This window comes from Hemibagrus wyckioides, linkage group LG24 (genome assembly GCF_019097595.1).
Source record: "Hemibagrus wyckioides isolate EC202008001 linkage group LG24, SWU_Hwy_1.0, whole genome shotgun sequence".
Taxonomy (NCBI): Eukaryota; Metazoa; Chordata; class Actinopteri; order Siluriformes; family Bagridae; genus Hemibagrus; species Hemibagrus wyckioides.
The window spans coordinates 16847456-16864850 of record NC_080733.1 but is presented as its reverse complement, the minus strand read 5'-3'; the positions used below and the strand labels follow the sequence as shown (position 1 = coordinate 16864850).

Here is a 17395-nt window from a genome sequence, read left to right as displayed (position 1 = left end):
CACTTTTCACCTCCAGGAAATGACATCAGGGTCAATGTCTGTCAATGGAGTAATGGTGCTAATCTGAATCCAGTCTCATACTAATCTGACTCCGGTCTCGTCCTAATCTGACTCTGATCTCATGCTAATCTGACTCTGGTCTCATGCTAATCTGACTCCGGTCTCATGCTAATCTGACTCCAGTCTCATGATAATCTGACTCCGATCTCATGCTAATCTGACTCCGATCTCATGCCTATCTGAATCCGGTCTTATTCTAATCTGACTCCGGTTTTATCCTAATCTGAATCCGCTCTCATGCTAATCTGAATCTGGTGTCATGGTAATGTGACTCCAATATCATGCTAATCTTATTCTAATCTGACTCCGGTCTCGTCCTTATCTGAATCCGGTCTCGTGCTCCATGTCAGTGGAGTAATGGTGTGTCAGAAAGTTTGGAATGCACCGGAATCCTAGGAAGTTAGGAAATCAGATTAGCAGGAAGTTTGGATTACAATTGGGAAACGTCTACAGTAAATTAGTTGTAGTTTTCTTGACTCAGAAGCTGCTTTCCGTTATTATGTGTTAGGATTATGAGGCGAAATTATTGACATACAAGCAAACAGGTTAAGATTTAAGCTTCTGTAGAAGAGAAATGCTTTGAGAAAATTTGACCTCCTGATGTTTTCTTTATTAAAATCCTGAAGGAAATATTCAGGAAATAATAATCGCATTATCGCTCAGCATGCTTGTGATAACAACAGCTACATCTCGCCTCCACGATAGAATCGAGCCTCACGGAGGAGACCAGCGTTTAGACTTTCCTCTCCGTAGCGCTTTCAGTCCCCAGTCGTGACCCGGTGTCTGCCACACAGCAGCAACTGGCGTTAAATATGAAAGCTAATCACTGCGCTTTCGCCTGCGAATGAAAAGTGATTCGGCGAGCGACAGGCCTTTAACGCAATCAGACGCAATAAAGCCCTGAGTCATTTCTTTCAGTGCTTTTCCCGTTACTGATTGTAGCTAGGATTTCATAGCACAGGCTCCAGTTGTCAGTTTGGAAAATCTGATCAGAGCCACTGGGGAAAAGACATCAGGTCCTCGTTGAAGTCACCTCACGCTGAAGATAATCGGTTTTCACTTATTTTATTCCTTTTTTAATCGGATTTTTCTCACCGCTCCTGGAGAAACCCACCTTTAATTGGATTTAAAGAAAAGGAAGAACTATATCAGGGTGGTTCTGGTCCTCGAAACTACCGTGCATGTTTTTTTTCCCAAACTATTTTTGTAGTTCTAGTTTGGTTCTCGGGTAAAAAGCCTTATTGAAGCAGGAGATTTTAAAAATTAATTCATCAAGGCAATAAAGATATGAGTCACGAGGCAGAATCAAGGGCTGGATGCAAATGCAGGGCTTTAATCACAAAATTTCACAGAAACAAGGACGAAATATATGGGGCAAAAAAAAAAAACTAGAGGTGGGCAAAAGTATTGGAACAGCCACAAAAACGGGGCTTGTCAAAAAGTATTGGAACAGCCACAAATTAATAGGGATTGGAAAAAGTATTGACCAGCCATGGAAATAACAGGGATTAGCAAAAAGTATTGGAACAGTCGGGATTTGCAAAAGTATTGGAACTCTCCCGTGGCGATGGGTTGGCAAAAGTATTGGAACAGTCACTGGACAACAGGGTTGGCAAAAAGTACTGGAACACCCATAGAATAATGGGGTTTGGCAAAAGTCTTGGAACAGCCACAAAACAATGGGGGGTTCACAAAAGTATTGGAACAGTCAACAGATAATCCAAATCATCAGGCACAGCACAGTTAAAGCAAGCAAAGATTGACAGGGCAATAATCAGGAATATCAGAGCTAGATAGAGTCAAAAGTCACACAGGAATGTGGTAGATTAATGATCAAGGTGTTGGCTTACTGATCGGAAGGTTGTGAGTTTGAATCCCAGGTCCACAAGCTGCCACTGCTGGGCCCTTGAGCAAGGCCCTTAATCCTTAATTGCTCAGTTGTATAAAAGGAGCTAAAAATGTAAGTCGCTCTGGATAAGGACGTCTGCCAAATGCCAGAAATGTAAATGTCTGTTCTTTTAATGAACTACAAAAAAAATACAGCAAAGGTTTTCGACTTATAGAAAATGAAGAACAAAGAATGCCCACCAGGTGTGTTTTTTATTTATTTACGTCTTTTATCAGTTTATGAAACTGCTGTAAACTTTATCATTATATATTATACTCTAATCAAATAATTTCTTTAGTATAACTTCTGAGATGAGGAAACGTTCAATTTCAACGAATTTACCCACTCCTATGGTATAGATGCTGAACTCATCGATTTTGTTGTGTTTTCTGACCGACACATCTTCAACTCAGAAACTCAGTACTTACAGAGTTACACACTCGTAATGTAGTCATGTGGTCACCACTTTGTGGTGGCGTTCATGTGCACTCAACTCGTAATTCCCATCTTTCCCACATGCACTATTAGTGACTTCTTGTATTCTCACAACAAGAATATGAACAAATATCAGAAAGTTCATGTTGTTTTTATATGATGTAATTCTCACAATCGTTTGACACAGAGGTGTAGAGGCTAGCATCACGGCTCAATTGTGCATGGTTCCGACGTCAACCATGTCGGTTTCCTTCGGGTTCTCCGGTTTCATTCCAAGTCCCAAAAACATGCTAAAACATATTCAAATGTGGACATGCTAAACAGCTCGTAGGTGTGAATAAATTCCCACTTTACGCCTCGTGGTCTCGTCTCCGCCGCAACCCCGAGCAGGATAAAACGTGATCAGAAAGTGAGCGAGTGACTGAGCGAGCGAGCGAGCAAGTGAGTCATCAAGCTTTCAAAAGGCCACATCATCCAATCAAAGTACAAATTACACCCTATCTCAGCGAGATCAAACCCCAGCATGGCAAAAAAATATAGTTTGAGCTATTGAGTGAAGTAAATTGGAAAAGAAATGGGGTAGTGCGTACAGATCCAGCTGGAATCACCATTCAGTACACTCTGATCTACGATTCTGCCTTCACACTGAGATCTAGTAGGTATAGTCTTCGACTATTTGTAGCTTTTGAGTAAAAACATAATTACAGACACCAAACAGGGCAGTCTAAGCCTTCACTTCAGGCTGGAATATTCCACGTTACACACTCACGTGTTTCACACTCGGCGATCAAAACCCACTCTCAGCAGGTACAAATCGAACCACCCACACTAATGAGTCCTACTTTTATTTCTTTGTGTGTGTGTGTGTGTGTGTGTGTGTGTGTGGGTTGGTTTGTTGTCAGACCTGAAGCAGACTTCCTGGAGGCTATCTGCTGGTTCCCTATGGTCTTCTACACCGTGGGATCCATCGACAAGTAAGAGAAGCCTCAGGCATTTCCTTTACACCATACACTCCTTCTCGCTAATGAGAAATTTATTATTCTGCTTCTTACTTTAAGAATCTGTGTGTGTGTGTGTGTGTGTGTGTAGTCTGGACAGTCTGTTGCGCTGTGGCGTGACGTTCGCAGACACCATGGTGGTGGTGGATAAGGAGAGCTCGATGATCGCAGAGGAGGACTACATGGCCGACGCTAAAACCATCGTAAACGTCCAGACGCTCTTCAGGTGCTGCATAAACCTCTTTGCCTGGAAATTTAGTGAAACATTTTTCCCCCCACAGACGTTTGACAGCTTGACCTGCAGATATCTAGTGTAATCCCTGCTTAATAATTCAGCAGTGCGCAGGATGTTATTACAGCTCTGCTGCAAAGACGAAGCACCGGCACTTCCACTTCGTCTGCTTTACACATGCTAATTTCCACTAAACACTTAGCTAGCTGCGTAGCTACCACTGTTTTCTGAGATTGAGTAGTGGGAAGTGTTTTTACTGATCTCCATCCTGATCCTGATCCTGACACTGAAATGAGCATTAATATATCCAGAAAAGTGAATCATTTATCATTTATTATTTAGCTATTTTATTTGCATTTTAAATAGTAGCCATGGTAATCGCATGTGTTTCATGCTACTAGACGTGTTTTTAAGTCGATTTTAAGGTCTCTTCAGGATTCGGTGCAAAATCAAGCAAACTTTCTGATATTCAGAGGAAGTGGTTTGCAGTTTTTCAAAATGGCTGCAGATTTTTCTGCAGGTTTGGGCCCGAGACACGTCGCATCACGTGTCATCACAACACATGTTCAGCCGAATCCCTCTTAAACTGAAATTCCTGGAGGGAAGTGCGCTAGCTAGATAGCTTGGATCGAAACATTGGCATTTGTTTTACTTTGGAAAACAAACTCTTTTGTTCAGCTGTAAGAACAGAACTTTTGTTGTTGTTGCTGTTGTTTTTATTGCTTTTGTTATTTCCACTGAATTTGCGTCATCTGTAGCTGATTGGGAACTAACGTATGATTAGTACTTTTCAACACACACATACGCAAGTACAAAGAAATTGAGAATTATCTAAGTTTAGGCAGGAATATATATATATATATATATATATATATATATATATATATATATACATTAAAAAAACGACTAAAATTCTGATCAATGAGGTTTCAAGTGAAAAGCGATTTTCACGGCTCAAGATTAGCAAGAAATTTAGGTAGCTGAAACTTTAGCATGATTAGCTGTTTAACTGAATACCTTTGAGTGAAGAGATATGACTTGACTTTGCTCATTTTAATCAGCTTTTTCAGCCTAATGTAAAAACTATATCTTGGTGTCTGCCGTTTGACCACTATATCTGGAGCTTCAGATTATCCAAATTCTGGTGCTTAAATCTCGACTGAGATAACTGCACATAGCAACGGTTACTAAGCAGTGACTCGAGGGCTTGAGCCTTCCTTTTGTTGTTTTCACTATCCAGTGTTTAAGTGAACATTTGAACAAACCGAGTAAACAAACTGTTTTACCCTGCAGGCTTTTCCCAGCTCTCAGCATCATCACAGAGCTCACGCACCCAGCCAACATGCGCTTCATGCAGTTCAGAGTGAAAGACCATTACTCACTCGCCCTCTCCAAGCTGGAGAAGGTCAGTCTGGTCTCACGGCCGCGTGCTGCCGCGGTTTAAACTCAATAACATGCCACTCAAGCAGTGTGTGTTTTGGCGAGCGTTGTACTGTAAGCTAATCAGTGTGTGATTTATATCTCCACCCTGCAGAAGGAGCGAGAGCGTGGCTCCAACCTGGTCTTCATGTTCCGTTTGCCCTTCGCTGCAGGGAAGGTGTTCAGTGTCAGCATGCTGGACACGCTGCTGTATCAGGTAACGGCCGAGCCGGTAATCCACACTCACGTGTTCTTCATGTGATGAGTTCGGAGCAGAAAGTGATATACGCTGGATAATGTGTGTCTGTTTGTGTGTCCAAGTCCTTTGTGAAGGACTACATGATCTCCATCACCAGATTGCTGCTGGGGCTGGACTCCATGCCTGGCTCGGGCTTCCTGTGTGCTGTGAGTATGAACATCATGGTGTCATGGTCATCATCATTAACATCATCATTAACATCATTTTTTTATGCAGCTGCATATCAGAGGTTTGTATTAATGCGCTCATCATACCTGTTATCTTAGTCATGATGACAGTGATGACTCTTATACTGTACCTATGATCATCATGGGAAAAATGATGGAGTATGAAGATCACAGTTACAATGATGATGATAATGACTGTGGTAAAATAGGGGTAATGACTATGATCATGATGACAATGATGACGATGACTGCTAGGAATGTTATAGTGATAATGTTGATGATGATGATGATGATGATGACAATGACTATAATGCCTGTAATGATGACTATGACGATGATGGTGATGACGATAATCACTATGATTTTGATGACGATAATGTTGACCATGAGAGACTGTGGAAAGGATGATGATGATGATGACAATGACAACAATGACTATATAGACTGTAATGATGACGATAATGACTATGATGATGATGATGCTGTTAATGACTATAATGACTTTAATGATGGCAATAATGACTATGATGATGACGATGATGTCTATATAGACTGTGGTGATGATAATGACTATAATGATGACGATAATGACTATGATGACTAGGATGATGATGATGATGACGATAATAAGTATGCTGATGATGACTGATTATGATAATAATGACAACAATGACTGTAATGATGACAATAATGACTATGATGATGACGATGATGACTATATAGACTGTGGTGATGATAATGACTATAATGATGACGATAATGACTATGATGACTAGGATGATGATGATGATGACGATAATAAGTATGCTGATGATGACTGATTATGATAATAATGACAACAATGACTGTAATGATGACAATAATGACTATGATGATGACGATGATGATGACTATGATTACAACAACTATGTCAATAATTATCTTTAGATGAAAATCACAGAAGAGGATTTGTGGATCCGCACTTACGGCCGGCTGTACCAGAAACTCTGCTCCTCCACAGGAGACATTCCCATCGGCATCTACCGCACAGAGGCTCATAAACTCCCCGTGTCTGAGGTACACAGACTAGACCACAACACAGCACAACACAACACAACACAGCACAGCATAGTGTAGCCCAGCAAACCACCAGAAAACCCCATGACAGCAGGATAGTCAGGGTTATAGTCTAAATGTTTTTTAAGGGATTTAAAAGCCTTATTATGTATTGAATTTTATTTCTCAGCTTTCAGGAAAACACCAACACAAATCCCCATTTAATTAAAACCACAGGCAATATTTACACAGTGGACTAACAAGAGGAAACACATTTAGATGCAAATATTAACTTTGAATTTGGTTATATTTAATGTTTAATCTTTAATCTTAGAGACTTGGTGTGAATCTTTTCATTTTTCTGATCCACATTTAAGCAGTAATTCTACATCCAATGTAGATTTCATCTAAAGCATTTTTAAACTATTAGCTTAATCACATTCCTCTGGGTTGACTGAGAAGCTCCTCCAGAAGATGTTCTGATGGCTGTGTGCTTCCACCTCCTCAGTCTCAGGTGTCCATCACGGTGGAGGACTATGAGGACACTCGGGAGCTGCGAGAGCCTCTGCTCTGTCGCTCTGGTCCTCACCGTAACTCCACCTCGTCTGAGCCACTCTCCTCTTCCTCCTCGTCCTCCCATGCCTCGGATCACCCTCTGTTGAGGAGGAAGAGCATGCAGTGGGCGCGGCGGCTGAGCCGGAAAAGCGGACGTGGGTCAAGTGGTGCCAAGGGAGCGGGCAGCGCCGCCGAGAGAATCACACAACAGAGACTCAGCCTATTCCGCCGGTCTGAGAGGCAGGAGCTCAACGCACTAGTCCGCACCCGCATGAAGCACCTCGGCCTCTCACCTTCTGGATTCAGTAAGTGTGTGTGTGTGTGTGTGAAACCAAACACCTGTCACATCTGGTTCCTCATGGCTTTGTAGAAACACCATACGGTGACTGTCCAGCCTCAAGGTAACAGCTTGTACAGGTTATGTTTCATTTCATAATAGCCTTAGAAGTTGTTTGTGACCAGAGATTTGTTAGAGGGTCAGAATGATCTGGAGACAAGATGGTGAGACTCAAGGCTAAAAATCAACTAAGGCAGACCTTGGTAAGGTTGTCCTGATGGGGCGTCATAATGTAGCTAATGATTGACGATGTTTTTCTTGCTTTGTTTTTCTGTTTGAATCATGATTATAAATACTCAGTATAATGAACGATCATGGCACTTCCTCTTTCATGTTTAACGGAGATCATAAGGTCCTGTTGCGCTGCAGTGCAAATAAATTCCCAACCTTTTTACTCTTGCCTCCAGCTACTTGTGTGGCATTTTCCCCAAACTTCCACCACAATAGATGAGATGTTAACATTGAATTTGATGAAGGGAGAATAAATGCAGACTTCTATGTCCACTCATAATCAACCATGCTGTAAGCAGACCAGACAGGATAAATATACTTACCCCGTGTCTGAGGTTTGTGTTCCATACCCTATAAACCATGGGCTTTAATAATAGAGCTGCTGCTAGCAGACTTTTCTGTTTGGGAAGGCTTAACACTAGATGTCAGAGTGTAGCTGCCAGGATTTGTGTTCAATCAGATCTCTACAAGAGCATTAGTGACATCAGACTGTTGGGAATGTTGATGAGGCTCCAGTTCCAGTTCATCCTGAAGGTGTTCAGTGGGGCTGAGTCTGAGTCAGGGGTCTGTGCAGGACATGCCAGTTCTCCCACTCCAACCTTCACCTCCACATCATGTCTTTATGGAGCTCAAGGGCTTTGTAAACTTTGTGTCATGCTGGATCAGGGTTTAAGCCTCTTAGTTCCAGTGAATAGACATTTTATAAAATTGTGTGGCTCCAACTTTGTGGTAAGATCCACATATTTGAGTGATGGTCAGGGATGCATATACTTTTGGTAATATAGTGTACTTTATAGTATTGTGATCTTTTTAGTGTTTAAGGCTCTGGGTTGTTAACCGGATGATCGGGGTTCAAGCCTCAGCACCGCCAAGCTGCCACCGTTGGGCCCTTGAGCAAACCCACTGCTCCAGGGGTGCATGTATCATGGCTGACCCTGTGCTCTGACCCCAACCCCTCTCTCTCTCTCTCTCTTTCCATGTAAGATGGGATGACTGATCAGGGCAACAGACTCTCGTACATCCTCATCAACCCATCACCTGACACACGGCTTGAGCTTCATGATGTAGTGTAAGTATGACATCATAAACATGACAATGAAAATCCTATTACGTGTAATAGTAAGCCTTCCGACTATAAACAGTGGAACCCTGCACTGTGAGTGGCACGCTTTATGAGGTCTTTGCGAGACAAGCAAAATGTTTTTATTAACTTTAACTTGGTTTACAAGCGATAACTTGCAAGACGAGCATCACACGATGAGGGAAATCTCACAACTGAGCCGATGGTTTTTCTCTCTCACTGCGTAAAACAACGGGAGCTCGGGTAAGTTTCCCATATACCTGTCCTCAGTCGGCGTGTATCTCTTGTACAGTCAGCATTCACGCGAGCGTTGTTGTTGATTTTTCGGCGGCTCCCTACGTGTATGAGGGGTCACCACAGTGGACCAACTGGTCCGCACAACAAGTTGGCACAGGTTTTATGCCAGATGCCCTTCATGTTGCAACCCTCCCATTTTATCCGGGCTTGGGACCGGCACTGCATCCAGTGGCTGGGGTTTGGGCACTGGCTGGGCGCGAGCATGCTGTTTACTATACAGTAAGTCCCCGACTTAGCAAACTTTCACAGATATTAACAGTCTTCGCATTACAAACATTCGTAGATGTGAACAAATAGCGGAAGTAGCTCAGGTGTCTGCCGGATGTTGTCACAGTTGTGCTGCTTTGTGCGTACTGTACAGTGCAATAGTGTACAACAGTACAGCATTCAATCAGAGCCAAGGATGTCCAGAAGCAAGAGGAAAAGCAGTGGTGATGTGAAGGGGAACTGTTAGGAAGCACAAACCAATAACCATGAAAACAAAAGTCAAAATAATTGAGAGATTTGCCCGAGGCGAAAAGATGGTAGACGTTGCTCGTTCTTATAACATGAATTGTTCGACCATTGGCACAATTCTAAAGAACAAGGACAAGATTGGGGGTTTCTCCCGAACGGAATTTGTTCGTAAGTTGGGTGTGAGGTGTGAGGTGTACGTGTGCAATTTTAACGGGTGCAAAATTTTATAGCAGGTCTATGATTTGCACCATTTTAAAGAAGAATGAAGAAATAAAGTGGCTAGATGTCACAAGAATAACAAAGCAATCACTGTTATTTGTTATTTGTTATTTTATTAACATTAAAATTATTTTTATATGAATATTTTTGGGTGTGTGGAACGGATCATCCGACATTGTTTCCTGTGGGAAAATTCGCTTTGCTATGAAAGCTTATTGGATTATGAGCACTTTTCCTGAACGAATTATGCACGTAATCCAAGGTTCCACTGTACAAGTAGTAAGAAACAGGCCTCAGTGAAGGTGCACTATGTTAGAAACGTAGAAAATGACAATGGCAAGACATCTTGCAGTGCAAAACGAGCAAGGTTACAGTGCAAATAGAGAACATAGACACTGTGAGAAGAAATCAATAAATCCATCACCTGACTGAGACCAGACGGAAAGTCGTGCACCGTCCTGTCAGCGGTGGTCCTGTGGTATATCTGATTACCTGGACTGTAATTTCTCTCTGATCTTTCTGCAGGTATCTGATCAGACCTGATCCTTTGTCTCTGGTGCCTAACCAGGGGAGTGGGCGGAAACCTTGCGTCGGCAAATCGGACACGGATCGTCACCGGTTTAACACGCAGGACAGCACACACCTCTGATCGCACACCTGCACAACTACACAGCGGCCTGGAAGTGTGTGTGGCAGTGTGTATGTGTGTGTGTGTGTGTATGAGTGAGAAAGAGAGAGAGAGAGAGAGAGAGAGAGAGAGAGAAGACCAAGAGACCGGAGAAGACTGGACTGTGAACTGGACCTGATTCCGATCAGCCGTTTCTTTTCTATCCAGAAGACTCACAGAAAGCATGGACAGGTTTTATTTATGCACTGGTTTGGTTTAGATTTGTTTTTTTGTTTTGTTTTTCTTTTCCCGACGCGACGGAAGCCGAGGCCACGTAAGTGCATTAAAACGCAAGTCGTAATTTGTATTAGTCTCCGTGCATGTGAATGTATGTTCAGTAGCCGACACTGCCAATCCGTTCTGGACTGCCAAAGGAACAACGTTGCCAAATGTCTGTTAAAGGAGGAAGTAAAATCCTCCGTCTTCGTCTCATGAGAAGCCCATCATGTCTCTTATCTGCTCTGTGGTCCATCTTTTTCCCATTCACACCCCGTGGCAGGGATATCAAAAAAGCTCCCTGTGGCATTTCAACATGTGCCAACAGCACAGCAGCCAAACAGGAGCTTATTAAACTGGCAAGGACTCAAATCGGTGAACTTTATTCCCCCCTCCATCTGTTTTGTCCTTCTTGAAGGAGACTGTTGAAACTTCTACATGTTTAATTAAGGTTTTTTTTTTTAATACACTTGGGATCGTTTTTGTACATCAGTGTGTTGCGATGTTAGCATTGATAAGGATTGTGGATTTTGGCTCTTTATTTAGCTTTTTAAACCCTGTTGCTTAACCTGTTGTTTTTGTCCTCCGTCACTCTACCGTGTAGTTGTTGGCATGCGCAGAGAGGAGCCTGCATGCCAGATTCGCACCCCTTACCGCTTTGTGCTCCTGTTGGCGTCAGGCTACGGCTGCCTTTATTCAGTGCCGTTCACACACAAAGGCATTATATATGAAATAAAAAAAATCGTCAAAACACCAAACCACGGCCTTTCACGAGTCTCATTGTGAAGAGCAAATCTGTTGATGAGAGACCGTGTGAGTCACCAATGCTAGAACTCCATCAGTATTGTTATAACCCTGTACTGTAGCTGTGTGTAGAACTCCATAATGCTGTCTCATTCAATGACTGACCACACTCACTGAATGTCCACACCTATACACTGACACAGACTCTGATTCCGTGCTGTCCACTCCCACAGACTCTGACCAGACCCATCTACTCACACAGACTCTGACCACACACATTTACTCCAACAGCTTCTGACCACGGCCATGTATACCCACAGACTCTAAACCACACCTGTCCATTACAAGAAACTCTGACCACACCCGTTTCTCTCACAGACTCTGACTATGCCTGTCGTCTCCCACAGACTTTAACCACACCCATCCGTTACAACACACTCTGACCACACCCATCCACTCTCACAGACTCTGACCACACCCAATCACTACAACACAGTCTGACCATGCTCATGTTCTCCAACAGACTCTGACCACACCTGTCCATTACAAGAGACTCTGACCAAACACATCCACTTCCACAGATTCTGACCACACCTGTTCACCCCAAGAGACTTTCACCACCCATCTACTGTGAGACACCAGTTCAAGTGCAGGAACACTTCTGTTCACTCAGCTGAAATGATGAGCAGCACAACAACCATTAATACCACAACAAAATTCTTTCCACATTGACTAGACAATAATTATAGAAATTCCATGTCATGACTTCACTGGAAACGAGTATGAGGCTTCATTTCTCAGAAACAGGAAGGGCCCTCTTGCTTCCTGTTCTGGATCACACACCTACATTGTGCATCTTTGTAAAGCCGTCATACTCTTTCGACTCACGAATATAAATAGACACATTTACCCAGATTGATCTAAGGCTTCCTCCTGCAAACACAGGAGATGACTCATCATCATCATCATCATCACCCCACTGCTAATGGCACTCCAGTTAATGCTCTCAAGCACTATTAGTTACAATTAGTCACAGATGCAATATTTCATTTCTCTTTCTGTCTAGACCTAATGTGATGCAAATGCTTTAATGGATTTCGGATGCTAAGTCACAGTCTCAATCTATACCATCTGCTGTAGGACAGAGAACAGACTGTTCCAGCACTATTATACTAATATATGGGAACAACAAATGCATAATAAATTGGCTCTAATGAAAATCCTCAAGGTTGGAGATTTAATTTCCATCTCTGTCCTGTGTGTGTGGAGTTTGCATGTTCTCCCCAAGCTTCAGGGGTTTCCTCCTGGTTCTCCGGGTTTCCTCTCACAGTCCACAGGTATATGTTGTAGGCTGATTGACATCACTACACTGTGTAGTTTGTGTGTCTGAGTGAGTGTCTTTGATTATACCTTGCCTTGTGCCTCCTTAGAGGGGCTCCAGGTAGGATCTCCAAGATGGATGGATGGACGGACGGAAGGAAGGAAGGAAGGGTGGATGGATGGATGGATGGATAGATGAAGGAAGGAAGGAAGGAAGGAAGGAAGGAAGGGAGGAAGGAAGCAGGGTGGTTGGTTGGATGGATGGATGGATGGATATATGAATATAGGGAAGGAATAAAGATAGAAAGGAAGGAAGGGTGGGTGGATGGATTTATGGAGGGATGGATGGATGGATGAAGGAAGGGAGGAAGGAAGCAGGGTGGTTGGTTGGTTGGTTGGATGGATGGATGGATGGATGGATATAGGGAAGGAAGAAAGATAGAAAGGAAGGAAGGGTGGATGGAAGGATGGATGAATGTATGGATGAAGGAAGGAAGGAAGGTTGGATGGATGGAAGGAAGGAAGGATGGATGGATGGATGGATGAATATATGGATGTAGGGAAGGAAAAAGATAGAAAGGAAGGAAGGGTGGATGATAGGATGAAGGAAGGAAGGGTGGATGAAAGGATGGATGGATGAAAGCAAGGAAGGAAGGGAGGATATTTCTGTCTTTTTTTGTGTCCTGCAGTAAGGCAGCTCTGCTTGTCTCTTTGCTCTCCCTGTTTCTCAGCACTGATTTTTATTAGAAGATTTTCAGCTAATATCCTGATCAGTACTGTGAGATTTTACACACTAATGAATTCAGCTGGTTCTCTGAGGTGTGTGATACCAGGGTGTGATACCAGGGTGTGATACCAGGGTGTGATACCAGGGTGTAATACCAGGGTGTGATACCAGGGTGTGCAGTGGACCAGAACAGAGCTGAATAATTTACTTGTGTCAAATCTGAGATCTACAGATATGATATAATATCACAAAATTAAACAGTGTATAGAGTTAGAGATCATCTGGAACTGTTTAATTGACCAAACCAAACAAAAACAATGTTTTTTTTCACTGAGCTCATCGGTGTGAATCAGTCAGCTGTGAGTTCAAATGACCGGCAGTTCACTTGACGCGTTACTGTTGTTTGGCCGTATTTTCCTCATTAACACCCGGTCAGAAGCCGAAGCCAGCGCTGCTTAGGTTCACCGTCTGCCAAAACAAGCCGGTCGTAACGAGATCCTGCTGAAACCTGGCTTTAGTGACACGGGATCTGCTTCCGGCTTTCAGGCCAGCTTAAACATGCTGACTGTGTGTGTGTGTGTGTGTGTGTGTGTGTCAGTGCTAAAGGGAGCTTCTCTGAGTACACACTGATAACACAGCTCTTTGTGATTCATTGCTATTACTTTTTTTAAAATAAAAAACAAGGTTTTCCAGAGCTTTAGCTAATAATTCTCTATTATTAGAGAATAGAAATAACCACAGGAGACGTCACAGAGGTCAATGAACTTTAAATATAATTAAGTGGGCAATTAGACTCTTAATATTATACTCTTCTAGCAAAATAATCAATAATGGACTGTCCCAAGTTGATTATTTTTCTAGATGTGCATGTCCCAAAGTGTTTAAAAGCCCAGCAATTTGTCAGTGAGGTTTGTATATTAATTTAATTTAATTTAATTTAATTTAATTTAATTTAATTTAATTTAATTTAATTTAATTTAATTTTATTTTATTTTATTTTATTTTATTTTATTTTATTTTATTTTATTTTATTTTATTTTTTTAATGCCACATTATTCTTATATCTCTTTTAATGTTATGGATCGGGTAGTTCCTGTAATCACAACTGCCTGCTATATATATTATATTTAAATTTAATCATTTTTCATTTTGTTAATAATTGATATTAAATTATAGAAAATCATAAAAACACCTTCCGACCAATCAGATTAGAGGAAGAAATCTGAAACAAATGAATAAAAGTAACTAAGTAATTGCGTAATTAATGAATCCAATGGATGAAGCCGGAAAGAAAACAACGACATGGTTAAAAGGTGACGATAAATCCGATCTCGGCTGTTGACTCGGATGACGCTACACCGGTGTTATCTTCTATCTCATGCTTTTGTTTGTCGCGTGATCCAGGGATCCAGTGATCCGGTTCCCTTAGGGTTTTGAGTTCGATGTGATCACAGCGGCAGAAAGAGAACAGAATTAAAGCTGGGGTAAAGGATTTGTGGAAGAGGACGAGTTCTCGAGCGTATTATTATTCACACACTGAGTTACGCTCGGCGATCTTTAGCTTCCTGCCTGCAGAGATTAAACTGAGCTTTAGGAGGTGAAGCTGCACCAATGTGGGAACAGCTAGGACAGTTTATGTAGCACTGACGATGAGTTTTAACCTTGTACAGTATATAGTGTTTATGTGAATAAAATAATCGAAAAATTTGAAGTTGCTCAAAAACTCCTGGTTAGACAAATGTCTCTATAGTATACACTTATAGAAAAAATCTCTCTGGGGGTCACAGAGAGAGAAATAAAGAAAGTCTTTATTATCGCCACACATACATTACAGCACAGTGAAATACTTTTCTTCGCATATCTCAGCTGAGGAAGTTGGGGTCAAGGCGCAGGGGCAGCTATGATACAGCGCCCCCTGTAGCAGGGAGTGTTAATTCAATTCAATTCAATTCAATTATTTGTATAGCCCTTTTAACAAAGAGCATTGTCTCAAAGCAGCTTTACATGAGAAACGACATAAGGGATAAGTGTTAAGGGATGGCTCGATTGACCAACAGGCAGCTTTGCAGTTTTGGGGGCTTGAACCCTGATCAAGTTTTAACCACTTCATCCACCACTTCATCCATCCACAGGTTCCCTTCGAGTCAGGTTTCTTCAGGGAGATTTTCCTCACCTCCTTCAACTCAGGCTCGATCATTAGGGATAAATTTATACATTTAAAATAATACACCGATCTCCTCATCATGGCACCTGTTAGTGGGTGGGATATATTAGGCAGCAAGTGAACATTTTGTCCTCAAAGTTGATGTTAGAAGCAGGAAAAATGGACAAGCGTAATGAAGCGTGATGAAGGACCAAATTGTGATGGCTAGACCACTGGATCAGAGCATCTCCAAAACTGCAGCTCTTGTGGGGTGTTCCCGGTCTGCAGTGGTCAGTATCTATCAAAAGTGGTCCAAGGAAGGAACAGTGGTGAACCGGAGACAGGGTCATGGGTGGTCAAGGCTCATTGATGGACGTGGGGAGCGAAGGCTGACCCGTGTGATCCGATCCAACAGACGAGCTACTGTTGCTCAAACTGCTGAAGGGTCAGCTTGGTGCTCCTGGGATTTGAACGATGATGTAAATGATGTGAATGAGCCGTATCAGAACTCTTATTGTGTAAAAGCCATTAAGAACACGTCACTTCTTACAAATATAACTGTTTATTGGTTATTACTCAGAATACGCATAAAACAAGATTTCCGTAGCACTTTGATTTCCTATACGCTATACAGCAGATGTGTTTTATTTTTAGCACAATAATGTAAACCCCCGTTACCAGATGGCGCTGTTCCACACGGCTACTTTAACCGGGCAGATTTTCAGAGGACCCGGGTTGCTTCCATTGATGTTGGCACCAGGGCAGAAGAAAGGGAACATCTTCTCGGTGAAGTGCTCTTTGAAGGTGTAGATGGGCGTCAGGTCCAGAGGGTTGGAGAAGCTGACCTCGCCGGCCTCGAAGTCCAGCTTCACCCTGACTCTCTCGAGATGGCCGCTCAGCTCCAGCTGTGTGGGCGGAGACGTCATGGCCGTGTAAACGCCGTCAGAGAGCGCGATGGTCCAGAAACCTGCCTCTGGACCTCCTGAGACTTTCCCCTTCCTGGATATGGACTCCTTGACCACGCCGATGACCCAATCATTGTTGTCCTTCACCTCCACCTCCCAGGAGTGGCGTCCCGACTCGAAACCCTCTGACCCTAACACGAAGACGAAGTGGTCGAAGCGCTCCGGGTTGTCGGGAAGCTTCTGCAACATGCCGCTGTTGCTGACGTGGGTCAGGTTTTTGCTCAGCGTCAGGCAGGGGTAGGCCGTGTTGGCATCCAGGGTCACTGGCGCTGAGAAGAGGAACAAGGGAGGTGATCGTTATAATGTGACATGACTTATTACGTTTCTTATCACGTCCTGTTCACTACTCAGAATGGATTTTTACTCTGAAATGTATTTAAGCTTCCAATAAAATTTGATAAAAGCATTATTTATTTTACTTTAGTCCTCTATAAAGGGCTGAGTCTGATTATATACACGAGCTGTTGGTCATAACAGTTACCACATGCTAAATTCACATTTGTTAATTAAAATCTGTATTAAACAGATTTGGGAGCGGGGCTATGTACAAGCTCAATTTGTGATGTCACAGTATGAGTATCTTTGAACCAATCACAGCATGTCCCAAATGTTTTTTTGCTCTTATTTGACAGCCACGTGGCCAGGATTATATTTTATTATAATATCCATTTATAGTTATATTTAATGATGTGGAACAGCCACAACAAAAATTCCTATCATCACTTACAATTTGCCTCATTACAGGAGCCAATCAGAATCGAGAATCCAACAGCAACTGTATATATTAACCCTCTCTAACCTGCTCACTCTACAATTAGCTAATTTTAGAAATCACAATAAAACCCCTCAATATCCGAGGGAGTTATGCTTCATCCAAAGCTCTGACCTCTGAACCTGTGAGCGTGTGTGTGTGTTTGTGTGTGTGTGTGTGTGTGTGAGTGAGA

The 17395-nt window shown here is 42.5% G+C and overlaps 2 protein-coding genes across 2 annotated transcripts in view; one reads left to right on the top strand and one right to left on the bottom strand.

Annotated features, from left to right (window-relative positions):
* The window catches only part of LOC131345192 (potassium channel subfamily T member 2), a 121369-nt gene extending 108884 nt beyond the window's left edge, over positions 1-12485 (top strand). The window contains exons 23-31 of the mRNA XM_058377971.1: positions 3286-3357; positions 3473-3607; positions 4907-5018; positions 5148-5249; positions 5354-5437; positions 6386-6514; positions 7002-7353; positions 8601-8685; positions 10195-12485. Of these exons, the coding sequence (XP_058233954.1) occupies positions 3286-3357; positions 3473-3607; positions 4907-5018; positions 5148-5249; positions 5354-5437; positions 6386-6514; positions 7002-7353; positions 8601-8685; positions 10195-10318 (1195 nt within the window). The 3' untranslated portion in view covers positions 10319-12485. The remainder of the gene's footprint in view (positions 1-3285; positions 3358-3472; positions 3608-4906; positions 5019-5147; positions 5250-5353; positions 5438-6385; positions 6515-7001; positions 7354-8600; positions 8686-10194) is intronic.
* Positions 12486-15133: 2648 nt separating this feature from the next.
* Positions 15134-17395, bottom strand: part of trim35-12 (tripartite motif containing 35-12) — an 8348-nt gene continuing 6086 nt past the window's right edge. The window contains exon 6 of the mRNA XM_058377297.1: positions 15134-16720. Coding sequence (XP_058233280.1) covers positions 16161-16720 — 560 coding nt within the window. The 3' untranslated portion in view covers positions 15134-16160. The remainder of the gene's footprint in view (positions 16721-17395) is intronic.